The following is a 25,678-nucleotide window of genomic DNA, read 5'->3' as shown; positions in this document are numbered from 1 at the left end:
GACTTACATACGTACGATGACATTAGCGTACGAAAGTAGCCGAGAAAAATCCCGTTGCACGTTGAAAACGACCGAAACGACCGAATTGCAGAATGGTCGCTCACACTTTTGGCCCGTTTTCGTTGCTTTTCCTCTTGGCTTCTGTATCGACGTTTCTTTCTTCTATAAGAAAGTTCTCTCGCTGGTTGACTGAAAGACCATACCATAGACCATATGCTCGTGTTTTCATTCTAAAATTACCCGTGGAGATAATTATCCGAAGTAGTAGACGCTTAGAGCGTCGTTATTCCAGGCGAACGATAAGTCAGACAGACAGACAGACAGACAGGCGAAAGTAGTTTCAGTCGAGGAATCGAATCAGAATCGTTCGGCAAATTCGATAAATAATCGTGACAAACCGTGAAAAGAATAAAATAGGAGCATCGTTGCGACGCGACGCGACGCCTTTTAGAACGCCTCAGGAAATTCGAACGGCGTCGTGATTTCCCGCTTTCGTCGCTTCTGCCTTGGGGCTTTCGTCTCGTTAATTAGGATTCGCCGATTACCTCGCGACGCGACGCCCGCGCTGCTACGAATCATAGCAGATTTAACGCCTTTCTATATACATTGCCGGATAACGTTGAATAAACTTTGTAACAAAGTCAGATCACGCTTACATTTCAATTTATTAAATTAAAGTCAGATACATCCGGGAGATTTACGTCGTTTGATAGAATTTTCGGTGAGCTCGTAAAAAAAAGCTGCTACTTCTTCGTCGACTTTAACGAAACTTTTTTAATCACTTCTTCTGTGACGTACGTGGAACGAGAAAAATAATGAAAAAGCCGGTGCCCGGTCTCCCATGACTTTGAAGAAGATAAGATACCTCGTTAATTATCGCAAATCTACACTTTCACGAATTTAAACGGGATTTTTTAAATAAATCTAATAAACGCTTAAAAGCCAGTCCGGTCTCCCATGACTTTGGAAAAGATAAGATACCTCGTTAATTATCGCAAATCTACGCTTTCACGAATTTAAACGGGATTTTTTAAATAAACCTAATAGACGCTTATGGCATACGGATAATAGAAGGAATAATCGAATAAGTTGTTAGCACACACTTACGAGTCACGTTAACGCGAATGCATTCGCCGAGAATGAATGTGTGCGCTACCTTAACCGACCGCCTTGAAGCAGCCGCAATGTAAAGGATGACTATCGTTTCAAGTAGCAGATAGTAAATAATCTATTCTATTTTAGATCGTGCGTGTGTACCTTTGAACATAAAGTGTTTTATTTCTGAGAAGAAATTTTTGAAATAGTATTTTATTTCAAAGGTACTGAAAATGCTGAGACTCGTAGCTTAATTTCAATTTATTTTTATTAGCTATCCGACAGAAATAACAGTGGATTCCAAGGAATTTAATGAAAGATAAACGGAATTATACCGAAGAAACAGTATTAGAAGCTTTGAAAGAAATAGCAATTCTATTTATAGAATACAAGATATAGAATCAGATGACTGTTTTATTCATAGAAAAATCGAAAAAATAGATGATATTGTTTATTGATTTTCTCTAAATTTTCACCAGCACCGCGTGATATGCGTGATCCGACTAACGCCCCTACTGATGTCGACGGTATTTTATCTTTTCAGGGTCACGGAGATTCGCCCTTCTTTTTACTATTTTTCTTATTATACGTACGTCACGATAAAACTTTTCGACAAGTTCAGCAGAATTATAGTAGAGCATAGATCGTAATTGCTCATTTAACGAACACCGATTTCTATCGTTCGTAAGCGTTTCGATCAATTGATCGTTGATGATGTGACATACAAAACTTTCTACGGAATATTGAAATACGGTTTGAAACAATACGCTTTAAATTTATTATTCTACGTTGTCTCGTAGATTATAAATTTCAGTCATGTACATGTATAGTTTTGTATCTCGAATCTACCTGTACACTCCTCTTCTGTACTCTGCACGTTCAACGTTCAACGTATCGAGCGTACTAGGAAACAAAACAGCATAGAATTTACAACCAGAAACCTCGGAGAATTTCAACTCGATGTACGAAAAGATGGGAATCCATGAATCTCGGTCCTTGGTGCATAAATAATTCCAGAAGATGAAAAACTAGGTGGTTGCATTTTCAAGAGGAAAAAGAGAGGCAACAGAGATAAGAAAGGGAAAAGAAAAAGGGAAAGAAAGCGAGGGGAGGGCGAAAGATATCGGAGCGCATCGGGTTGGTATGCAGCGAAGAAGGAAGCAGGTTAGCATCTTCCTGTTTCTGTCGCGTCTCCCATCTGTCTCACCGCGTCTCCAGTTGCACGTTCTTTATTCAAGAGTCTCGATGGTGTTCTCCCTTTGATATCTTTTGTTTAGATGCCCTTGCCCTTGCCTAGGTACACCCTCTGGCATCGTCTCTACGAGAAATCTCCCTCTTCCTCTCCCTCTCTCTCTCTCTCTCTCTTTTATTCTCTCTTTCTCTCTGGAGGAGTGCCTACACCACTCTCTCGACGACATATTCACCGAACGATGCAGCGACGTGCGTACATACAGATGGAACGTCTTGCATTTCCACGAGTGCATCGGAGGGTGCAGCCTGTGGCGACGAGGGAGACGAGAGGCTCTCTCGCGACCAAAACGCAGACGGAGAGCTGACAGAGAGGAGGGATGTTATTGTAAAGCCACGATGACACAGCAGCTTTCTGATAAACGAGAAACCTTCAAGACGATCCTTTGCTTTACCTTTGTCCAACTTTAGTGGCTGTCTTTCGCGCCCCGTAGCAAATTGCTTCGTTTATTTCATCCTCGTACAGTCTCCCCTTTTTTCCTTTCACCTTGGATCTTAATATAGATATAACGAAATAACGAGGAGAATGTAACTAGATGAACGATGAATCTTCCTCTCTCGACTCTCTCGACGAAACAACGTTTCATCGACCACATGGATCGCAAGTACTTACTTGCACACATAGGTACGGCAGTTAGGCAATTTTCGATAACACGACAGGATAGTCAACGAACGAATCATATTTTGTCTCTATTAAGCAAACAGTTCCTGAAAATAAATGCGAACAAATTTCGAGATTATTTCGTATTATTATGAGACGGAAACGCGTCGATGAAAAACGCGAAGAAATCAAAAAATACGAAAAGCCGAACCAGCTCGGCAACCAGAGGACGATCCGACTATATATCATCGCCGGATTTTCTTCGATGAGAAGAACATGTGCTCGACTGCTTGCTCGAGAGCTTACGACCTTTCACACGCGTTTACATAGATGACAAGAAGATCGCACAAAAATCGAATAGAGTCCGATGCTCTCTTTTACACTCGGTATTCGCTTCGCGGATCATCTCTTTATCTACAGACACCTTCGTCATACTGTCACAACCGTGAACCGATACCTACCTTTTGCCGGGGAGCCAGTCAACGAAAATCAGCTTTTCTCTGGTCCGGTAGCTTAACGAAGTGACAAGTATATAGGTAACTTGCTATTAAAGATTTAAGATCCGATCGGACACGACCGGTGTAAACGTGGTAAAACGGTTTAGTCAAGTAGATGCAAATTTTTAGAGTTTTTGGACAAGTAGAAAAACGGGACAGCTTTCCTCTCGCCATCCACTGTTAACCGACTGGATCCATCCGGACTCGTTTCTTTAGTCAAGTTTATTAGTATTAGTGTCTCGTTTACGCTAGAATCGGAGCGCTTTCCAAGTTCATTAGCTGCTCGGGGACAGGCGAAATTCCCTCTGCGATGCACAGTGCAACGAAACGTAAATACGTGAAATCGAAAATGTGACGTATAATGTTTGTATTCGTATAATTGCGTGGCATTATTAAAAAATAAATTTCTTGAAGTTTTTAGACTCTTTTGGCTTTGAAACAATAAATGCAGACAGTATTAATATCAAACAGTTAACGTGACAATGATGAAAAACTGTTCTATATTGATATTGTCATAAAATTTGGATAAAGATACGTATCACATCTAAATATACTTTCTTTAACGTTATTTATCATCGAGGCCGAGAAACTCTGTTAATTAAATAATTGGTCGGCACTGAACGACAATTTTTCATTTCCTACAAATTACGACATTTTTACTCTTACAAATTATCTAATTTTTTATCAAGTCCCGCTTGTGTTATAAACTCATTTCTAAAATTTCGATCTTTACATTTCTCAAGATCATTTTCTACACCAAGATGTAACGAAACAATTTAGAGCGATCGATGCTGCACGACTCTTTCCTACACCGTCTTTACTTCACAATCTATTCTCCTAATATACTTTTTATACGTCGACGCTGCATTTCACGACTTTAAATTATCAAGCGCTGCCAAACAAGTCTGAGCACGGATAAAAATCGATTAATCGGTGTGTCAATACCAATACTTTGTCAGAAATGTTACTCTTCTCTTCTAGACTTAATGGTCGCTAGAAAATGATCTTTCCAAAAGGTATATCGCTGTTAAAGACAGAGAAAATGATATTCCTTCCTTTTTCCAAAGGCTTCGTTCGTTATTAAACGAATTGAGCGTGAATTTCTCTCATGGAAGTCGATGGCTTTGAATCCGCACCAATTTTCAAGGCTCTTTGGCAGCCGCGAGCTCTGTTCTGATACCAGTAACTAAAGCCGTCGTGTCGCTAACTTTTAATATCTCCCTCTAATGGTCCTTTCACCGATGCTTAATCCAATTTTGCATTTTTACGCGGCACTCGAGTCTCACTACGCGCTCTAGGATAGTTAATTGCGTTAACTGAACGAGATTCCATCGGACCGGTGTACGTAATGTTCGAACCGGCGCGATGGCCGTTTTTAACCTTTCCCGTATGTATATATATATATGTATATATGTATATATGTATATATATGTACATATATACATACGTATAATGTATATATGCAGCTTTCATCCTATAAAACCGATTAAAAGTGTATCTTTTGTCAAGGACACTACAGAAAATGGACCAAGCCTGGCAGTAATGGCCATCCCAATCGATTGCTAATACAGCCGTCTTTTTAATAAAATCCAATTCGTATCTTCGTCCCCTCTATAATCTTCCGGTAGCGTATAAGTCGCGCGATTTAATACACACATTTAATACACGCGTGGTGCTTAACCGCAGCACGAGCGGTGATTTTTATGCGTTTTTTTTTTATTTGCAAGAATTTTACAATCGATTCTCATTGAGAATTATAAGTAAATTATATCGTGTATAATAGATGATTATCGTATTCGTTTGATTCCAGCTGAATCTAACGTTTAGATCTGAAGGATAATGTCTTCTCAACCTGCGGATCTGATCGCGTGTCAAGTAATTGGGTTTTGGTGCTTGTTAACTCTTATGTTATATCTATTACTGAATTTGGATATTTCTTCTTTAACCGTGGGCATCTTAAGGTCGCGATGTGTCGTTTCGTTGGTAAGATACCAAGGTGCATCTATCGAGGATCTTAGAGTTTTCGATTGGAATCGTTGAAGAATTTCTATGTTGGAATTACTCGTTGTTCCCCATAGTTGAATCTCATAGATCCAAACGGGTTTTAATATGGTCATATATAGCATTATTTTACTCTGCGCGCTTAAGTTGGAACGTCTGCCAACGAGCCAGTAGAATTTTTTAAATTTTGATTTAAGTTGCTTGGATTTATCTACCATGTGTCGTTTCCATGTCATTCTTTTGTCCAGAATCATGGATATCTGACCGAATCTTTGTTTGGAATTGGAATATTATTTATGGTCATCTACGGGCAGGATTGTTTTCGCAGCGTGAAGGTTATATGACTGGATTTATTTTCATTTGTTTTAAAGCGCCATTTGTGGAACCAAATTTTACGCGTTACGCGTAACATTGACCAAGATTTTACGATAAATTGGAAGATAGTTCGAAGAGACAAGAGCAATGTAAAATCGGAAACTCGAACGATCGTTGGAACGTTCGTTTTTGTGGGAAGAAAAAACAATCGTCGCAGCAATTTATCCGTTTATACAATGCGTCTATTCTGCTGACTTTTCCCTCGAGCTTTTCTTCGCCTCGAATAAACTTGTTTATTTCGTTGGAAGAAGCATGTGCCGGCACTCGAGTACCTAACTCGTAACTTTCAAACACACGCGACTTCGCTTCCGCTTTTCGAACTTGCGACATTTTTCTTACGGAAAAATATACTTCTACTTTATTCTCGTAGAAATTGATCTTACCGCGAAGTTAAACGAAATATAACTTTCTTTGACTTATGTCACATAGGTTTTACGATAAAATTGTAGTTTCGATTAAGATGAATCCAAGTGAAGTTTGCTTCTAAAAGTGTCGAAAATAGGAAGAATCGTGGAATATTTAATGGAAATCGAATTTATTTAATGGAAATGATACGATTGATCCGTGAATGGGATTTTTCGTAACGGAGTGTCAGTGGAAAAATTGTTCCAAAGACAAAGAAGACATCGATGACGTTTCGTGGAAACTGGAAAGACAGTTTGAGAGAAAGTTTTAAACGAAGATAAGATAAGACTCGTTAAACGATTAAAACAAAATTTCTTATTCCCTAATATTTCTGTATTACACAAATAAGAATTCTGTTGTTAATGTTAATAAGTTTTTTTTTTTATTTGGTAGACTACTTACAATCAATTCTCGTTGAGAATTTTAAGTAACTTCATTTGGCGTGGTACAACAATTTGATTTATAATAATTTATATTACGTTGATTCTAGTTGAATCTAATGCTTCGATCTAAAGAGTATTTTCTTTTTAGTCTGCGGATGATCTGGTCCGTCGTGTCAAGTAGTTGGGTGACTAATGGGTTGGGGTGGTTGTTGACTTGTATCTGCTTCTGAACTTGTATATTTCTTCTTTGACTGTGGGTATCTTGAGGTCGCGGTGGATTGTTTCGTTGGCGACATACCAAGGTGCATCTATCAAGGATCCTAGTGTTTTTGATTGAAATCGTTGAAGGATTTCTAGAATGTTGGAGTTAGTCGCTGTTCCCCATAGTTGGATCCCATAGGTCCAAACAGGTTTTAGTATGACTTTATGTAGCATTATTTTGCTCTGAGTGCTTAAGTTGGAGCGACGGCCAACGAGCCAGTAAAATTTTTTAAGTTTAGCCTTGAGTTGCTTCGATTTGTCTATGATTTGTTGTTTCCATGCGTTCGTTAATAAATTGAACTAAAGATATAAGACACATACGCGCACAAAAATAGTTCCGAATTTCTAACAAACAGAGTAATAGATCGAAATCTTCTGAAAATAATCGTCGAATGTTTTACGAGTCTACAACGACTGCACCGAGATCTTATCCAAAGTCGACGTCTATTCGTATAACGAATAATATATATTTAATAAGTGCGAGATGATACCTGTTACGATGGACGATACTTGAAAAGCTCGTCATATACCTCCAAGTGCGATAAACGCATTAGTCATTAGTCACGTTCGTTCGAAGAGAAAAATTAATTCGCGATTTTACGAGATTCGATCGGGAAATTCGGTATATTCGTATAACGACCTGTCACTCGATCGGTTCATCAATTTTCGCGTCGATCATTTTATCTAAGTACTTGTCCATCCGTTCCATTTATCTACTCCATTGTCTGTCCATCACTCTCGATCAATTTATCACTTGTTTCGTCAAACTGTGAATCGAGGAAAACTCGATTATCTATCGCTCCGTCGAGTTTACGACAACGAATTAGCAACTCCGTTCTTACCACCGTTAGCCGTTTTGATATTTCCACCGTAAAATTGGTAAAGTAAATTACGTAGAGAATAGATGAAAAGGGGGAAGGAGCATCGCGACCAAGATCATCAGAAGTCATAGCGGCGATGTTCATCTTCCGACCAGTTAAACTCGTTGAAACACGACGAAATCGATTCAATTTTCATCGTGGTCATCGCGCGCATTTCAACCTGAACGATTCAGATTCCGTAAACCGAATTCGTCGTACGCTACGGTCAAATCGGCCAGGCTGACCAGCATCCACGTAGCGGACTTCAATTGGGTTTTCCGGAAAACCTGTTGGGTAATTCCACTGCAGGAGGAACGGATTTATGGTTGGTGCGTGCTACTGAATTTCCGTTCCTCCAATTCTACGAACAAAGAGAGCCGCCAGCCAAGAATTAGCGACTCGCTTCCAACGAAATAAACATAAAATCCTGTGCAGAGAGAGAAAAAAATATTTCACGTGTTAAACGAATTTGCGTTTCGCGAGTTCTAGGAATTTATCGCATTATGGAAAGAACGTCGCGTATTTCTAGTTACTTTACATTTTGCCTGTTACAACAGCCTGTTATTAGAGCGCGAATGTTTACATTGCGTAAAAAATACGCAAACAGAATTCGTAAAATATAACGATGCAACGAGTATACGTACATATTGAAAATATATATAATTATATATTATAAATAGGAAAGAGTTGAAAGAACGGAATCTCGTATATCTAGTTCCTGTTTTGTACGCAACGCGTATTATTCCGCGTCGCTGCTAATTAATTCATTTCTCCATTTTTCCCACCTAACGAGATTTACGCCAGCTATTCGTATCGTCACCGCTACGTCGCTACCTGTTCCGACGCATCGATAAATCCATTTTCAGTTCGTTAAATGAACCGATTCCAGGCAACGTCAACGTTTCTGTTCGTGCTTCTAAACAAAACTAAATACAAGCTCGATCGTACGTCGATTAAACTTGTACAAATTATCGCGATCTTGTACATAATATTCACAGTTGCGAAGCATGCAATTTACGCGATCGAAACGATGCAATTCTTGAATAAACGACCGAGTTTCACGACAATACGTGCAATAGCGTGCGGAAATATCGTATTTCGACGCTTCCGAACTACGCCTCGAATAAATCACTTTGATCCAAATTTTTGCAACGTTAGCTATTCGTTAAAGATAAACGCGGAACTTGGGTTTCGATCGGGTTGCACCAAATATCCAAATGTTTACGACAATCGCGAAGTTGACGATCCATTGCTGATAGGCAATCACGAGAATTTCCTATTCCGAGTTACCGTAACGTTCGTGTTAATTTCCATTCTCATCGACGCATTTGCAATAACGTAGGAAATATTGCCTGCAACATCGATGCATAATAGACTCCGAAGGAATTCACCGGCATGAACCAGTGTGCTAATTAATTCTACGTACTACTCCATTCGCGATCCGTGACTGGCATACGCTTTTGCCCATTCATTACGAAAGCAATGTAAACGCAGATTAGAAATTGCGTGGTAAAAAGCATCGTACGTTTCTTACCTTTAATGGAAATATCGCGGAGAAAGTTAATCAACGAAAAGGTAACAAGAGAACTACCAAGGAATTGAACTAAAACACGAACGGTATCGCTTGGATACCAGCTTTTAGGTATATTATGGTTTATCGTTAGGCTAAACTTAAAAGTGACTTTTCCTCGGACGAATAATCGCCGTAAAATTTGTAACAAGTTTGCAAAGGAAAGTTGGATTTTTAAACGACGTTTGAAATCTCGAGAAATCCAAGTACCAATATCGAAACGATAAAGATAAGAGGTTCGTAAAATTAGAAATTGCGTTGAACTTTGTGGAATTAACGGCTGAACGTTCTCGGAGGAACTGGAAGGAAAAAAGCGAGAAGAAAAAGAAAGGACCAGCCTGTGTGCATAAACTGCGTATAATGGATCGTGTGTACGGTTGATAAACGGCGTTTGTCAAAAGCAGGCTTTGTCGAATACAGGTGCACGGTATATTCCGGTCGGTGTATGTGACGGAGCGATTCACTCGATCCTGTAGGATCGGCGAATGTCGAAGCTCGTCGTTGACACCGAAGGTACAGAGCGTCGAATGCCACTCGGTTACGGGACGGCTCTCTATAATCTGTCGATCACACGAGCTCCCAGGCAAAGCTTCGAGAGCTTTTTAGCCTGCGACTCGAGTGATTGGATTCGCGGTCGAGGGAATCCCATTGGCAAAGAGAGGATCGGTCACGAGCACGAGGGTAGAGGGAAGGATTTTCATCCGTCGGTGTACCGTCTCCCCGAGCGCTCGTAAAAACATCTAGGTGAAATAAGAAAAATTGTACGACTCTGTTGGGACGATTAAAAGTTGCAATTCGGTAGTTGTGGGACTGGATAGTTACGGAAGCTGGCTTCGCGTTGCGATTAGCCGTCCTATCGATTTCGCTGTATAACGAAATCGTTTTACGACGCGACGCGGCGCGACACTCGATTTTACTCGATGATAAAATGAATATTCAACCGAGATGGAAATTAACGTAAACGTTAATAGCAGTCGTTTTAAAAAGCACAACGCGTTTCCTAAATTTTCCAACCACCTCTGTTTTTCACTCCAACTTTTACAAATATTACTTCCAATCTATTTTCTAATTAACGAATGGAATATCGTCTCATCGACGGGGTTACCATGTTGAACAAAATATTAGTGCGAAACACTGTCCGCGATTTAGTCTGCGAATGCGTTACGAAATATCGCTTGGAAAACCGTTTTGGCGAAATGAATCGATCTTCGTGAACTCGCGACGTGAAGTCACGTCGCTATTGGAAATTTACCGGAATATCGAATACCAGTTCTGCAATCGCAGGTACACAATGCGTTCCGTGGTACGCTGAAACGCCATGAAACAGTTTATAGAATTTCCTATAGAACTGAAAATAGGACTTGTTTCGCGTGATATCGTCGAGGCGGTTTTCCTCTTGATGTTTATTCGACCACGATAACGGAACGGTTTTGTCGGAGAATTCCGATCGACGCGAACGCGTTCGCCTCTATTCGATCTTTCGTTAAACGCGACAAATTGGCAAATGGAATTTACTTTTCTTCTTCGGCTGTTCTTATCTAATAAGTATAGGTGCGTTCTCGACGAATCGATGATTACGATTGGACAGCGTGAATAACAATGTACGTCACGAAACGATTACTCACGAGTTGTTTCGTCCGGCGAGCAAAAAATTGCAACGTAGTTTTTAGGAGCCATCTCCTGCGGGCAACTTCGAACTGCGAATAAAAATGTTACGAATTCGTTGTAACTTTGAAAATTTATCAGAAAACTGGCACGTATGTCGTTAATCTTTGCGACTATAAAAATTGTTGAGACTATTCGATGTGTAAACAGAGAAACTCGTGGATAAATTGTAAGGTAGAAAATATATTTAAATAGAAGCGTAATTATAAGTAAGAATACAATTTGAACTGATCCAGATCCGCATGCTAGCTGTGTTACTCAATAACTGAAAACCCCCAAGCCAATGTAACGTCAATTCACATCAGAGACCAGGCCACACACCACGGACAGGATGGCACCCAGATGTCTGCATATCCTTGGTGCGCACCCTCGATAGTCTTAAGTTCCCACCAGGGGCCTTGGCATTTTCATAGTTAAGGTCCTTCGGACCAAGCGAGTATTTCCTGTCTTAGATTTCCCTTTACGTTTATCGTCTACCACGTGTTAGCTTAGAAAGTTGGTTTTCTTCGCATCTGGTATGTTCCGTTAGCAACTATCTCGCGAGGGCGGCTAAAACCATTGCTGGTCCACCAACCGTCTTATTATCCAATCGGAGACGGTGTCTACTGCTCTCGCTTCCTTAACCAAAATTGTCATCAACAAATCCGATAGTTCCGTGTCCTTAGACACACCCACCCCTAGCTTTCCTCAGACACAGTATCGTCGGTAAAACTGCAATTATCCTGTATCCTTGGAATAGTCAACATATCTATATCGGTCTCTACCCTTATAAGTCGCGTACTTAATGTATCGTTGTAACTAAGTCTTACATAACGTGGTTGGAGTGAATTGTGATTTATGTTAATTCAGTGCGTGTTACATTGTGATTGCTGAATTCGTAATAAAGTTTGATTAAAACAAAGTTAATAGTTGTGTTACGACTCAACTATATTTTATTTTCACCAACCAACCCTAAAAATTACGTGACACCAACGTCTACCGTTTATGGTCTGTCTTCGTCACAGTCTTTTATCTACACGCTGTTGTAACGTCAATCCACGTCAGAGACCAGGCCGCTGTCACGACCGGCTCACTTTAAAATCGGAGATAAAGATGTGGCGGCACTTGGCGACAATGTATATCGCCAAAGTGCCTAATGAGCCATCAATATCCCAACGATCCTTCCGCCGAATATTCGAGGAGAAGGCGTGCGTGGCGGCGATCGCGGATGCCTAACAAACTCAAGGATAGTGAGGATATTGAGGGGTGACAAAAGACAAATAACCTAATCCGATCGGAAGTCGAGTTGTAAGAGTCAGTCTTGAAAAGTTACGCCTAGAGCTCGGAAGTAAAAATTGTGAATTGTGTTAGAAGAAAAATAAAGTTTCTTTCTTTCTATTTTTTTTTTTTTTTTTTGTTGTTCTTTTGTGTTATTTTACGTGACACTGTCGATGGCTTCGGTGCTTGAGAAAACTAAAAAGACCAAATGTAAAGTTTTCTCAGAAGTGATGATCACTTCAACAAAAATAAATAGATATGAACGAACGTAATGTAAATAGTATCAACGATCGTCTACGTTCTAATACGTATTCGCATAAGTTTCTTCGATACTCATCGTCGATGTTTTAATCGTCACAGCAAGAAGCGCAAAATAATTCACTCTAGACACTGAAAAGGTCTCCGCGAACGGAAACTGACATGTTGAGAGTTTCCACGTAAAGTAACGATGGCTCTCCATCTTCTCGTTTTATGCCTGTCGTAAATTTTACGAGCCGAATTCGTGGTTGGTGATTCCGTTGGTCGTTAGAATTGCAAACATGGTTGTTCTTCGATTGAAACCGGCGAATAGGTAGGTAAATCAAACGGAGAAATAAAGTAAGAAAACTCGATACGTGAACTATATTTTATCTTTGCCGCGCGCCAAACGCCAATTCTTTTTTCGCGTAGAATCACCCCCTTTCCGCTTGTACCACCAGTTACCAACCACCCTGTATACCTTTTGGTTTGAGGATGTTGAGGGGGCTCGGTGTAGGTTATGACGTGGAAAAATGTCCGAAGGTCGGGGGTCGATGTCTTCTTATCTCTGATATAGGTTGAGATGTGATCGATGTCACAAGTGCCGCCACACTTCCTTTAACGCCAGACTATTCAAACTTTTGCGAAACAGCAATTTTAAATCGAACCGTTGACGTGTCATGATTATTTATTCCGTTTTATACGCATTGATTCTTCGGCTTATTTTGGTTCCTTTCTTCTTTTTTTTCTTTATATTCGCTGCGCGATATGTAATCCGCATAATCAAGCACAGAGTCGGCGATAGCTAGGAAAAGAGGAAGGGGCAGAAGCCGCGCAAACGGGAGCAGAAAATTAATATCGCAGCGTGATGTATCGTTTCATTCTCTACTTTATTTCCTTCGTTCTACTTCGTGCCAGCCCATGAACGTGTTCGGCCATTTTGTTTCGTGGCACGATTTCAATTCACTCTCTCATTTTACTCGTTATTGTTGAATTCGTACATAGTTTCGCAAATTTTAGGAAGGAAGTCTTCCTCTCGTGATGTCGGCATTTGCCACAGCTAGTTTTTGTCACCTACCGCTACAAATGATATCTCGTCGTTAAAAAAATTTCTTAGCAAAACCACGAGGATCGTAGCAGAATTAAATTTGTATCCTCCTGTATGATATGAGTAAAACGTTTCTTTGAAAATATATGATATAACCGTTATACGTGACCGATAAATTTTATTTCAAAATGTAGCTAAGGTGCTTTCAATACTACGTAGAATGTCGTGTTGATGAACGACAGCCTGGTTAATTGTTGAAGTGGTCGCCACTTCTAAGAAAACTACATCTGGTCTTTTTAGTTTTCTCAAGCACCGAAGCCCCGTCGACAGCGCGTAGACAAAAGACTGCGACGAAGACAGACCGTAAACGGTAGACAGGCGACGTTGGCTTGGGGGTTTTCAGTTATTGGGTAACACAGCTAGCGTGCGGGTCTGGACCAGCTCAAATTGTATTCTTACTTATAATTACGCTTCTATTTAAACATATTTTCTACCTTACAATTTATCCACGAGTTTCTCTGTTTACACATCGAATAACCGCAACATTAACGAACGTGCGACGCGTTGATATTAGGGTAATTGATCTGTCACATCGTCGAATATTGTTCTCGTATCCGAGCAACTTACCGAGTGACGAAAATCAGGTATTTCTTTTGTTTTCTCGAATGATTTCTCCACCTCTTGGGTATATTTCGCGCGTATACAAAGCCACAGAGAGTCAAAAGAAGAAATTATGGTCGCAAATGCCCGGCCCATTGTTCTTACGATCCCATTTTCTTTTTCCTCGCACTTTTTTTTACACGGTGAAGATACGTCGAAGATAAAAAGGAACAAAAGCTCGCAAGAAATGTTCCACAGACGAAAATTATTCCCTCTTTCCATCTCGGTCCGATCGAACGTCTCGATTATCCCGTTGATCACCTTTTCATTCCATTCGTTTGCTCTGCAATTTTAGATACTAATTGGATATTTTTCTAGCCACGTGAAATAACCGTGTCCGGGACATTAATTTTTCCAACGCAAACACGCGATATACGTGTGTTTTTAAAAATGATAGTAAATTAATTTTGAACCGGACAATTATTTTACAAAGGAAAACTGTTGTAAAATTTAAAGAATACGTGTAGTATTTCTTCTGCGATTCGCTATTCGTGCATGAAGTGTTAATATCCGAAGCCAGTGGTACATTTCTAACGTACGTAGTATATCGCGAAAGTTACGAATTCAAAACAGACATCGTACGTTCAGCAGCCATTCAACTTGCTAAAAGGGAGCAATGTACGATCAAAGTTCCAAATACAACAGAAAAACGGAAACAACAATTTTGAATATGCTAGATGAAAGACGAAAACCAGTGAGAGATATAAAGACCGTGTGTCTACATCAACATGATCAAAGGAGAATACCGCTGGTCTGGCATAATGCAAGTTTGAAAGGAGTTGATAAGACGCGACGTGACGGATACGAACGGCGTAAACGCGAAAATTGCAGTGCACCCTGGCGACGTGACGTAATGTGACAATCAATATCCATAAAGGACGCACGACTACACCAAAGTTCGTACAAAGTATAACTTAATTATATAATAAAAAAGTTTCTGATCCATCCATCAGACGGAATTTCTTCGTCGATTAAACTCTCTTTTTCATTTGACAATTTCGTCAAAACCGTGACATCCCTTTCGACAGCTAAACATCCTTCGTATTCTTAAGCTCTTAAACGATATTATCGATGATTCTGAAATGTGGCAACGAGTTAACGCTGGAACTACCACACCAGTCAGATCGACTGGTTTCACAATTTTATTATAAAATTCCTACTTCGTGTTATATCTTTTTTCCGCAACGATGTAACGACTTTCGTAACGATAACTAAAAGAACGATACAATGAGTTTTATTTTGTTTTTTATGTATTCAAACTGAAAATAATTTTGTATCGAGGCTACTTATACCGATACCAATGAAAATGACTGGTACTTGTCAAAGTGTAAAAGGTTCCTGCAATGTGTTTATCGAACCCCATTTAAACAGTTTCCTCGTTTTCTGCAACTTGCCACGCGTTTTTCAAAGTTTTACCGCGTATCATTCGATATGATGATATCGGTTATCGGGAAAATTCCGGATCGATCGTTAGATGCTAACATTAAAAAATACCACACCAGTCGAAATGGCTGGTTCTGCGATTTTATAAATGTGTCAACCCTCGTTTAGGGATGTTGGTCTCAGATGGATTAATAATACCAAAAGTGTACTACATAACATGGAATTGCTTCTGTAAGAAAGTAATAAATCGATAAATATAAAAATATTCCATTATTACGTATTTGTCAAAGACCAGTCATTTTCACTGGTTTTGGTAGAAATAGCTTCGTGTTAACTATCGGTAGTTCTAGTGTTGAACTATCAACGACACGTATAATAAACGCTTGACTCGGCAAGATCTCTGTTTCGCGATTACCACTAAATAGCCGTGAAATATCTGTTCTTAGTTTTCGGTACAACTCGCTCGAAGTTCAGGATTTTATCGTTTTTCCTGTAGGGTCGATTTAAAAGTCACGTCGATTGGTCGTTGCTACTTCAGCATCACCGATGCAACGATATTTCTGTAAATCGTATTTCACTTAAAATTCAACGTTTGATCTAGTAATTTGGGGATAGATATAACGCAAAGTTCGATATCCGGACGCTGCAGTGTCAGATGAATTTGCAATTCGTCACAAGTGGTACACAAACGTGTGTAAATATGTACGTACCAAGAGGCTCGTTCCAACCTGAAACTCGCGTTTCGTTGTTCGGTCGAAGACCTTGACGACATTTCCTGCGAACAAGCGTATTCTCGTTGCTCGCTTTCAACCAATTTCCTGGTAAAATAAGGCCCGAAAGCAGCGTTCTGATCGCGTTTTAGCAACTGCAAGAGACGACGCAATGCGTCGCTCGACGTCGCGCCGTTTGGTCGAGTCACGGAGCTGCACAACTGTGTATCCGCATCGCCCGCGGCACATCGCGTCAGCTTTTCAGTCTTTCAGCCTCGTTCTGGTACACGGAAAGGGCGAAACGACCTTTCGAAATTCAGCCAGGCCGCGATGCACAGGTGTTCTAGCAAGAAAAGCGAATAAAGCCAGTTCGCTTCGGTTGACTGAATAGAACTTCGCTTGCCCCACCCAGCCGCGTTGCACCGTGTCTCGCGGCTTACTTTCCGTTCCTTCGAACCTTCCTACCGATTTCTTCTTCTAATTAGGCTTCGATGGAACGATCTCGACACGGTTTAATTAACGGCTACCTCGCGCGTATTTCTTCCTCTCAAAGTCTCCACGGAAAATATGGCGGAAAAAATGTATCCTGATCCGGATCTTGAGCGATCGATCGTTCGATAAATGTAGTTACACTTTAGCGATCTTATTAGCAATTACGTGTATTTACATTCGATTCCTGTTGACCACGTTCCAACCACAATCGAATGCTCCAGCCGAAGTTACAGTTCTACGCCTGTTTGAAATCTCAGGTGGATCGATCGATAACACGATGCGTATACGCTGCCATATGCCTTGGAAATATCGAAAGGAAAGCTAAGTTTCTTGCAGTCGGACTTTAAAGATCGAAACGACGAGTTCGGCGCAAATGTGACATTTCTCGGGAATATAGATCGATGCATCGATAAGGCCCGAGTGGTCTACGCGAGGTGCAATCCTTTTAAGGGATAGCCTGATAGGCTTCGAGCATATCCTGTTTGCGTGCTTTGGAAATGTCCCCGTTTAAAAGCAGGATGACGTTAATTACGAACACGGTGGAAATAAGCGTCGCAGTTTAAAGGCTTGGTTTTATAAACTGCGCGAACGATGTCGTCAGAATCACGGGATATCCAGTTTCGCTCGATTAAAACGGCCATATCCGTTTCAAGGATCCGAGTAAATAATCGTAATAATTAATCGTTCGACCTTAACCTTACGCGTTTCAAACGTTTCTTCCAATTATGTGCTTCGTTGATATTCGCGCGTTGAACATTTTTGAAACGCGCGTCGCATCTTATTGCCAGCTTCTAGAAATTTCGTTGGTTTCATTCCGCAAGATACGTTTCGAAAGTCTTTTAAGGTAAATATCACAACGGGTACATTCCTTTCGTCGTGAATACAGGAAACGTAAGATTTTACAACTATCGATAGAATACTCGATCAAAATTTGATTAAAATTCCTCCGATCGTTCGATGGAAAATAGGTCGTTGTAGTACGGAACTTTCCTGCCAAGCTATAAAGCTCGATTATAGGTTCATCCGCAGTTTATTTCAGACTGAAGCCTGATCGTTTACTAAATGTCGGCTTTTTATAGCCATAGTAAACGTAAAATCGCTGTTCTCTGTAAAATCGAAGGTACAAGAAACTTTGCTGCGGTTTGTCGATTAGCTAAATGATCGTTTCTCGTTCGATCATTTTTATCCCATATTTGAATTATAACAAGAATGAAATTTCCCATTTGCAATTTCTCGGAGTCGTGTCTATCGTTTCGTATAGCGATATGATTCGTCGAGATGTGTGGCCCTTGCCATTGCTAGTAAAATATTCTTTGATCGACTTCCGATGAATCGATCGTGACGCTTTTGTTCTTTACGTCGAACCTACGCCGTTGAATAAATTGTACGAATCTCGACCGAAAGACGCGTTCCATCCCTAATTTTCCGCGGGAACGTAATTCGAACGATTTCTCGGAATTTCCGCGTTCTGGCGTGCAACGATATTTTTCCTCGTTCCTTTCGTTCTCACCGAGAAATAACGGACCATATTTGCTAAAATCGTTCGTCTTTCGAACAACGATCGAATCGCCTCCCTTTCAGCGTCTCTCGCCGCGAAACGTTTCCTCCGGTTTGCTGGCGTGGTTATTAGATCGAAGCCGCTCTCGAGCAGAGCCGATAAAGAGGACAAAAGCATCGCTCACCGGTGGAATCGATTTTCGGCGGATTCCTAACGATCTTTCTTTCTTTCTTTCTTTCTTTCTTTCTTTTTGTTACAGCCTGAGAACCGAGCAACCGAGTGGCCTCGACACGGGCGGCGTTCGTTTCGAGCTAAGCAGAGCCCTCGACCTCTGGGCGAGAAACTCCAAGCTTACTTTTCAGGAGGTTAACAGCGATAGGGCGGATATTCTGGTTTACTTTCATAGGTGAGTTCTCGTCTTTTATTGAAATTAGCTGAATCTGAAATTAGCTGGATCGCGATAGCCATCGCTGCCACAGCTGTCGCGCTTTTCATATTCCTCTTAAGCTCAGAGGTAGCAACGACGATAAGAACGCCGTATATTTATTTCGTTGCTTCGTCTGGAACATCTTAGAGTATCAGAGGAAAAATATATAAGACGAATAACTTTAAGGAATTCCATTTGTGAAAATGTCGCCAACCTTGTGCAAGTATCGCGTGTATTTATTTTTTCTAAGGAAAAAACGAACGATCTAGAGATCAGGTACTTTAGAGTAAAAGGTAAATCGCGAAACTTGGATTATTTAGATATACGGATATACAGTTGGAGACAAAAGCGAGTGGACGAATAGCGAAGATAGTTAACGATAAAGTCTAATTGATAACTACGTATATACAGGGTGGTTGGTAACTGGTGGTACAAGCGGAAAGGGGATGATTCTACGCGAAAAAAGAAGTCGAAAATATAGAATAAAAATTTTTCGTTCGAGGCTTGGTTTTCGAGAAAATCCACTTTGAATTTTCGCTCGGTACGCGTCCACTTTATCGCGTCTCGTTATAACGGATCTCACTGTAGATCGTTGTCTCGATGGAAAAATTGTTATTCTATATTTTCGACTTCTTTTTTCGCGTAAAATCATCCCCTTTCCGCTTGTACCACCAGTTACCAATCATCCTGTATATTTCAATTTTATTTATTATGTATTCCATCGTACGTGGATTGTTTAATTAATTGGAATTCGCGCTTTTTTGTACGAATAAATGACATTTTAAAAAACGAATAAGCGAAAAGGTCGGAAAGGAACGAAAATGGAAATTTTGCTCATACGGCTGGGTTTACCTTCTTTCACCATAGCACGGTGCTTTTTAACTATCAGACGAATTTCAACTTCGCTCAAACCGAACATGGCACGATCGTTGTTTTTCCATCTTTTTTTCCATTTCGTTTTGTCTTTTCTTCTTTCTATCCCGAAACACACTGACGAGTGCATAGCGCGCGGCGTTACGTAGCTTTCATGACCGTCGAGCAATTCGCGCGAACAGCAGATTTTAAATAAACCTCTTCCGTTTAATCATACTCCGTTCCCAGTTACGCCATTGCGATAAATTTCCCGATAACAAGGAAGTCCGAGAATCGAGCTATTGATTCTCTCTTTGTTTGCTCGTATTATTTCCTTCTCTTTGTTTACTGCTGTGCCTTTATAAACACGGCTTAAAATTATCGTGCGGATTCGCGTGGATACCATGGTACTATGTTAATATCTCGATAGAAACGTATATCGCGCAAAAACCTTTCGATTCGACAAGCTGAACGAAGTAAACGCATCGAAAGGTCGAAAGTGTTTTACGCTCTTTTCAACGAAAATGTACATCGCCACTTGATTATGTCCTGCGATTATATCATCGCGGCGTCAAAACGATATCGTACGATATTAGGTCGTTAGCGGTCGAACGAACAAAAGCTTTCAACCACTATAGTTCTATTACATTGACTCTGCAATGCTATTATGCGCTTAAACACGCCTAGAAACTATCGAGCGCCGTATCGAGGAATCGTACACCTGAACCGTGGAAGCAGATGAAATTACAATTTCAACGATTAAAGAACATCGTTTTAGCGTAATTTAATTTTCCAACAATTTTGGTTTTTTCGTGTCAAAAAATTACCCGAACGCAAAAATAACAAAGAGCTATCTACCACTCCTTCGAAATGGTTAAAGCAAAAGTAACCAGAGGGTACGAAATCCTACGGCACAGTATTGAAAACGTTTCGTACTTTTAATTTCTTGGTCGATCGTTCGTAGCTAAGGAACGACTTTACTCGTTTTGGATGTACGTTAATTTCGCAAAAGAAACGACGCACCAGCTGCATTTCGCGATACATTTTTTATATATTTTCCTAAGCGTGTTGTACACGTATTGCGTAAATCGTCGTCGCTTTTCTCCGATGCAAACACAGTTTAGATACGTTATAGCGTAAAATCTCCTTTTTCTTTATCGTGAATAGCATCATTTATAAAAAAAAAAAAATAAAGGTGCGCCTGTTGAACCGATATCGGTTCCGCGTATCTGTTAGGTCATCTATATAGAACTCACTTATCTAACGTATTGGTTTTCCTATAGTTTGTAAGTAACGACGAACTGTTGCATAATGTATACCTAATTTGCGATCAACATCTCGCGCATAACATCTGTGACGTGCATGAAACCGCATGGAAGTCTTCGACCGACTGAATCGAATCGATTATAATTATTATCGAACGCGACCCTACCAGCCATGTTAGTTTCCTGCGATTTCTCTCTCTCTCTCTCTCTCTCTCTCTCTTAATATTGCGTCTGCCTCTCCTGTCCTCTTGATCAAAATTTAACGAAATTGGGACCTTAATCGTGTTTCGTCTAAAAAGCATAAATTTAACTTAAATACCAGTTTGATATACTAATAGTAAGTAATACGTAATTAACACGTTGACTGCCACGACAGCCGTATTCGGGTGTCAGCAAAGTTTCTGGTCAGGCCACGTAATCCATATTCCGGCGTCGCTTATTTGACTATTTGCGAAGGATCGTCGTAGGTATTCGAAAAGATATTCCATAATAATGAATTGTTAATTAATACTTAATCGTAATAACAGTTGAATTGTTATAAAATAAAAATACGAAAATGGTTTATTAAAAGAATTATTTAGAATGTAAAACTTTAAAGCATTCTATACATAGCTGAGGTTGGTCGGGACAACTTGGACAATAAGTCGTTCTTTTTTTCAAATTCTTTTGTGCCTTTGTTCGGTCCATTCGACGTCTTTTATTTGCATAACATAGTTTACACGCGCGTCTAATGCTTCTTCCGGAATCGTTTTTCCGAACGGCGATATTATGCCGACTCCGTCGAAGACAAGGATTTTGTGTATTTTCAGACAACCCTAATAATTTTGCAACTAATAATCGTCTAAATATTCTAATATTTATATTTTTTCTTGTTGCAATTTCGTAAACCGTCAAAGCGTTTACAACGGAAATTGCCAGAAAGAATCGAATGCCAAGTTTTCCGTGCCATTTGATTCCTTTTCTAATTGTTGTGGCATAAGAAACCATTCCCCCGGAATAATCTATACTACGCTTTCCTTCGTTATATTCGACAACAGCTAGTGGTTTTAACGTTGCGAACAAACGAAACGAAAGATCATTCTCGACACCACCACTGGAGCGATTCGCGTCACTAAAATATCGATGGGAGCACCTAGCAGAGAACGCTTGGTACTGGTGTACGCGTGGCCTGACGGAGATTTCTTTGAAAATACGCGTGCCAGTCAACGTGTTAACATGTTATTGGATAGCTTTGATTCAGGGCTCGTAACAAATTACGAAACGTTACTTTGTCGGTTATATCGAACGCGCGTCGTAAGATCGCGAACTGAAACAAGCAGACTTGTCTTACCAATTCTCTCGGGATTACAAAGGTTCCAGTTAACTCTCCTGGTACACGTTTCGACTCGACCATATACAATATCGGAGACCCGATACCGTTAGCAGAAACAAGCGTTGGAATTAAACGATCGCAAACTATCGATTAAATGCATCTCAGAGGATATAATATTCGTACCGGTCGCCGTGTTAATTCGTAGGTATCGATACTCTTAACGATCGAAAGCGATTTATTCGACAGTTATTCGGAGACCGTGGCGATAAACGCGGAAACTATAGGTCGCGCAGAAATCGACCGAAACCAGGAAGAAGGGAAGAATAGAGAAGACGAATGATTCGGTTTGCCGATTAGCCATCAGGAATGGTACGATAACAGTGGCGTATCGGCTGTCCGAATAATCGACGAATACTCGCGAACGGAATTTAATTATGGCGCCAGGGTATGCCACGTCTCGTCCCTGTTCTAGACTCACTCTAGGGAAACGGCAAATTAAACGAACCGCAAAACGAAGCGAGAGATTGCGCGTCGTACGACCGAGATGCCATGAGAACTTAGAGCTGTAGTAACGTCCGAACAAACAGCAAATAGCATAGAAATGGTCGCGTTGGCGCGGAAACGTCGGAACACGCGTAACAGCGGGAATTTCCTGTGAATTCCGCGAAGTCGAATAAGTAGCAATAGAAAATAATTCGGTTGGATTTAACGTCGATTGGTTTACTCTTCTACGTATTCTGCTTCAGTGGTCATCATGGCGATGGATATCCATTCGATGGGAGAGGCCAGATTCTGGCACATGCGTTCTTTCCTGGTAGAGATCGCGGCGGAGACGTTCATTTTGACGAGGAAGAAATATGGTTGTTGCAGGACGACAACAGCAACGAAGAAGGTAAGAACTCAGAAGCTCAGTTGACGAACGTAGAGAACAGAAATCCGTCCTTTCCTTAAAACTAGCCTTTCTCGCTGGATCTGCCTATATACAGGGTGGTTGGTAACTGGTGGTACAAGCGGAAAGGGGGTGATTCTACGCGAAAAAAGAAGTCGAAAATATAGAATAACAATTTTGTTTTTATTTTTTTTTTTTTTCAATTTTTCCATCCAGATAACGATCTACAGTCAGATCCGTTATAACGAGACGCGATAAAGTGCACGCGTACCGAGCGAAAAACGAAAAATTTTTATTCTATATTTTCGACTTCTTTTTCGCATAGAATCACCCCCTTTCCGCTTGTACCACCAGTTACCAACCACCCTGTATATTAACATTTGATATTTCGAAACGTACGGATTTGCCTGTGTAGAGTTCAACTTTATCCAGACATTTATCCAACTGAACATTCCCTGTGAATCGTTCGATTATAATCGCGGTATATTCGCCGAAACCTTGATTTTTATATAAAAGTATTCTCAACGAAAAGTTTTATGCGACGCTACGTCGTTCCTAGAAAAAACGGCAGAAAGTTTCGATAACTTTTAATTGAAAGCAGAAATACGTCGTACGTAATATCGTTATATGTGCCACCAAGTTCGCAAATCGGACGGATTCGTAACTCAAACGGCTACGACTAGGAATATCGAGCGAAATCGGCGGACCAACGGTAACGATGAAATTTTGAAGCGACGACGCCTAGCTCGTTCGGATGTCAAAATAACAATTTCTGCGCGTTCCACTTTGTGCAAAGCAGGATTTCGCAATGGCGATGAAAGGAAGCACGGTAAGAGGAAGTTTAAAGGGATTTGCGGATGAAAAGAAAAGATTCCGGAACCGAGAAATTTTCGCAAGAGCGATCGAGCCTTTTTCCATTTGCTGGAGATACGCCAATTCGGTCATCCCGCGAGCGAGAAAAAGAAATAAGGAAACGATCACCAAAATCTTCCCTCTGTTCCACCATATTGTCATATTGTTATTCTTTCTTCGAGCTACGAGAAACGCTGATGATCCAACAGCGTGTCGTGCATTCTGAGTTTTTCCCATTTAATCAAACTTTTATCGATAATTAAAACGAGAGATAATTTAGATGTTGGCTTAGAGAACTCCTATGGTGATTCGACCTATCCAACTCTCGATTCCTGCTAAAGATCTAATTTCGAGACAACCCAAACACGAAACTCCCTGCAAAATCGAAACTTGGAGGCAAATCTGAGACTTAGCGTTAACCTAATGCCTAAATCGATCTTGAAACGTGTCTCGGACTTGGCTGACGTTAAATTGACACATAAGTCAATTACTATCTAACTATTAATTTCCGAGAAATTAATCATTCGCTTAACGTATTTCGCGTTTTATTTTATGCGATAGAATGAAACTTTCGTCGTTATAATTTCCATATTTTCGTTCCTACTGAATAGCAGAATATCAGACGAGAAACTTGAAATTACTACCGTTTCTTTCTGCTATGTTCGCGTCCTCTTCTTCTTTAAACTACGATTCAACTACGCTTTACCTAAGAAAATGAAACGAATTTTTATGGTACAACTTCGGAAAAGAGAAAAAATAAACTGGTTAAAAGGATGGCTTATTCGGTTCGTTTACTCGAAACAAAGTTGCAAAGATGAAATTGTCGTGTTACTTTCGAAGCAAATGGTCGAGCAACGACTACATACGGTTCCCTATTTTAATTAAAACGTAAGTACTGTAAGGAAAAAAGCCAAATTCTCAATTCACCATATGGGAACGCTTGCTCGAAACCTAGATGCAATTTGATGCGATTTTCTACGATCCACGGTGAGGTTACGACGGTTAATTGACCTGATAATGCACGAAGAAAATCGAAATGGTTATTCAGAATCGGTCAACGGCTGTTGCCTGTATCGCGAATTATTACTCGCGGTTCGATTTTGATAGATGGTTGGTTCAATTCCGATTGGCCTCGTTAATAACTCCAGCTTAGCTCTCATTCCCTGCTGCTGGCGTTGCATAGTTTCCATTAGCACGGTCATAATTATCCTGGATTCGCCGACATCGTTCAGGGTCCACCTATTAATAGCGCTGCTACTAATACCGATAATTTCGGTAATTTTCCAAAAGTAGCGTAACAATTTTGGCTAAATTGCTGGTTTAAAGAAACAGTCGTCTTCTTCTTCCTCCTCCTCTTCTTCTTCTTTTTCTCCTTCTTCGCTCGTGAAACCAGCTATCCTTCAGTCTGTTACTTTTACGAAAATTTTTACCAAAGAACGTGTAGTTTCGAATTTGTCTGCAGCTTTCCTTACAAACTATTACACGATGCGTAGAAAATATATCAAGTTACGAATCGAACGAATGAAAATTTCTCTTAAAATATGTTACGAGATCGTAAACTTTGGGAAATCCATTCTCCTATTATCGAGACGAAGCTTCTGTATGGGTAATATTCGGCGATGTTAGTGTCAGTTACGAACAACTAATGTCATATCTGACACATACCGTCGGGAACCACAGGATGCTTGCAAACGACGAGAAACCGGAACATCACGATCAGCAAATCCATCGGAAAATTAGCATCCTCCTAGAATAGTCTCGACACGAATTCATCTGGAATTCTGACGTAGCACGAGAGATTTTTCGAGCAACCGATTTATCGATAAATTCTTTGC

General features: G+C 40.3%; 1 protein-coding gene across 2 annotated transcripts in view; it reads left to right on the top strand.

Moving 5' to 3' along the window:
* Positions 1–25,678, top strand: part of LOC126865715 (matrix metalloproteinase-2) — a 102,283-nt gene that overhangs the window by 61,694 nt on the left and 14,911 nt on the right. For both annotated transcript variants that reach the window (XM_050618555.1, XM_050618556.1), the window contains 2 exons: positions 18,506–18,652; positions 22,849–22,994. In XM_050618555.1, coding sequence (XP_050474512.1) covers positions 18,506–18,652; positions 22,849–22,994 — 293 coding nt within the window. The remainder of the gene's footprint in view (positions 1–18,505; positions 18,653–22,848; positions 22,995–25,678) is intronic.

Source organism: Bombus huntii, chromosome 5, assembly GCF_024542735.1.
Source record: "Bombus huntii isolate Logan2020A chromosome 5, iyBomHunt1.1, whole genome shotgun sequence".
NCBI classification, from domain to species: domain Eukaryota; kingdom Metazoa; phylum Arthropoda; class Insecta; order Hymenoptera; family Apidae; genus Bombus; species Bombus huntii.
Note: the sequence above shows the minus strand (reverse complement) of the source record. Positions and strands in the feature narration are given on the sequence as shown.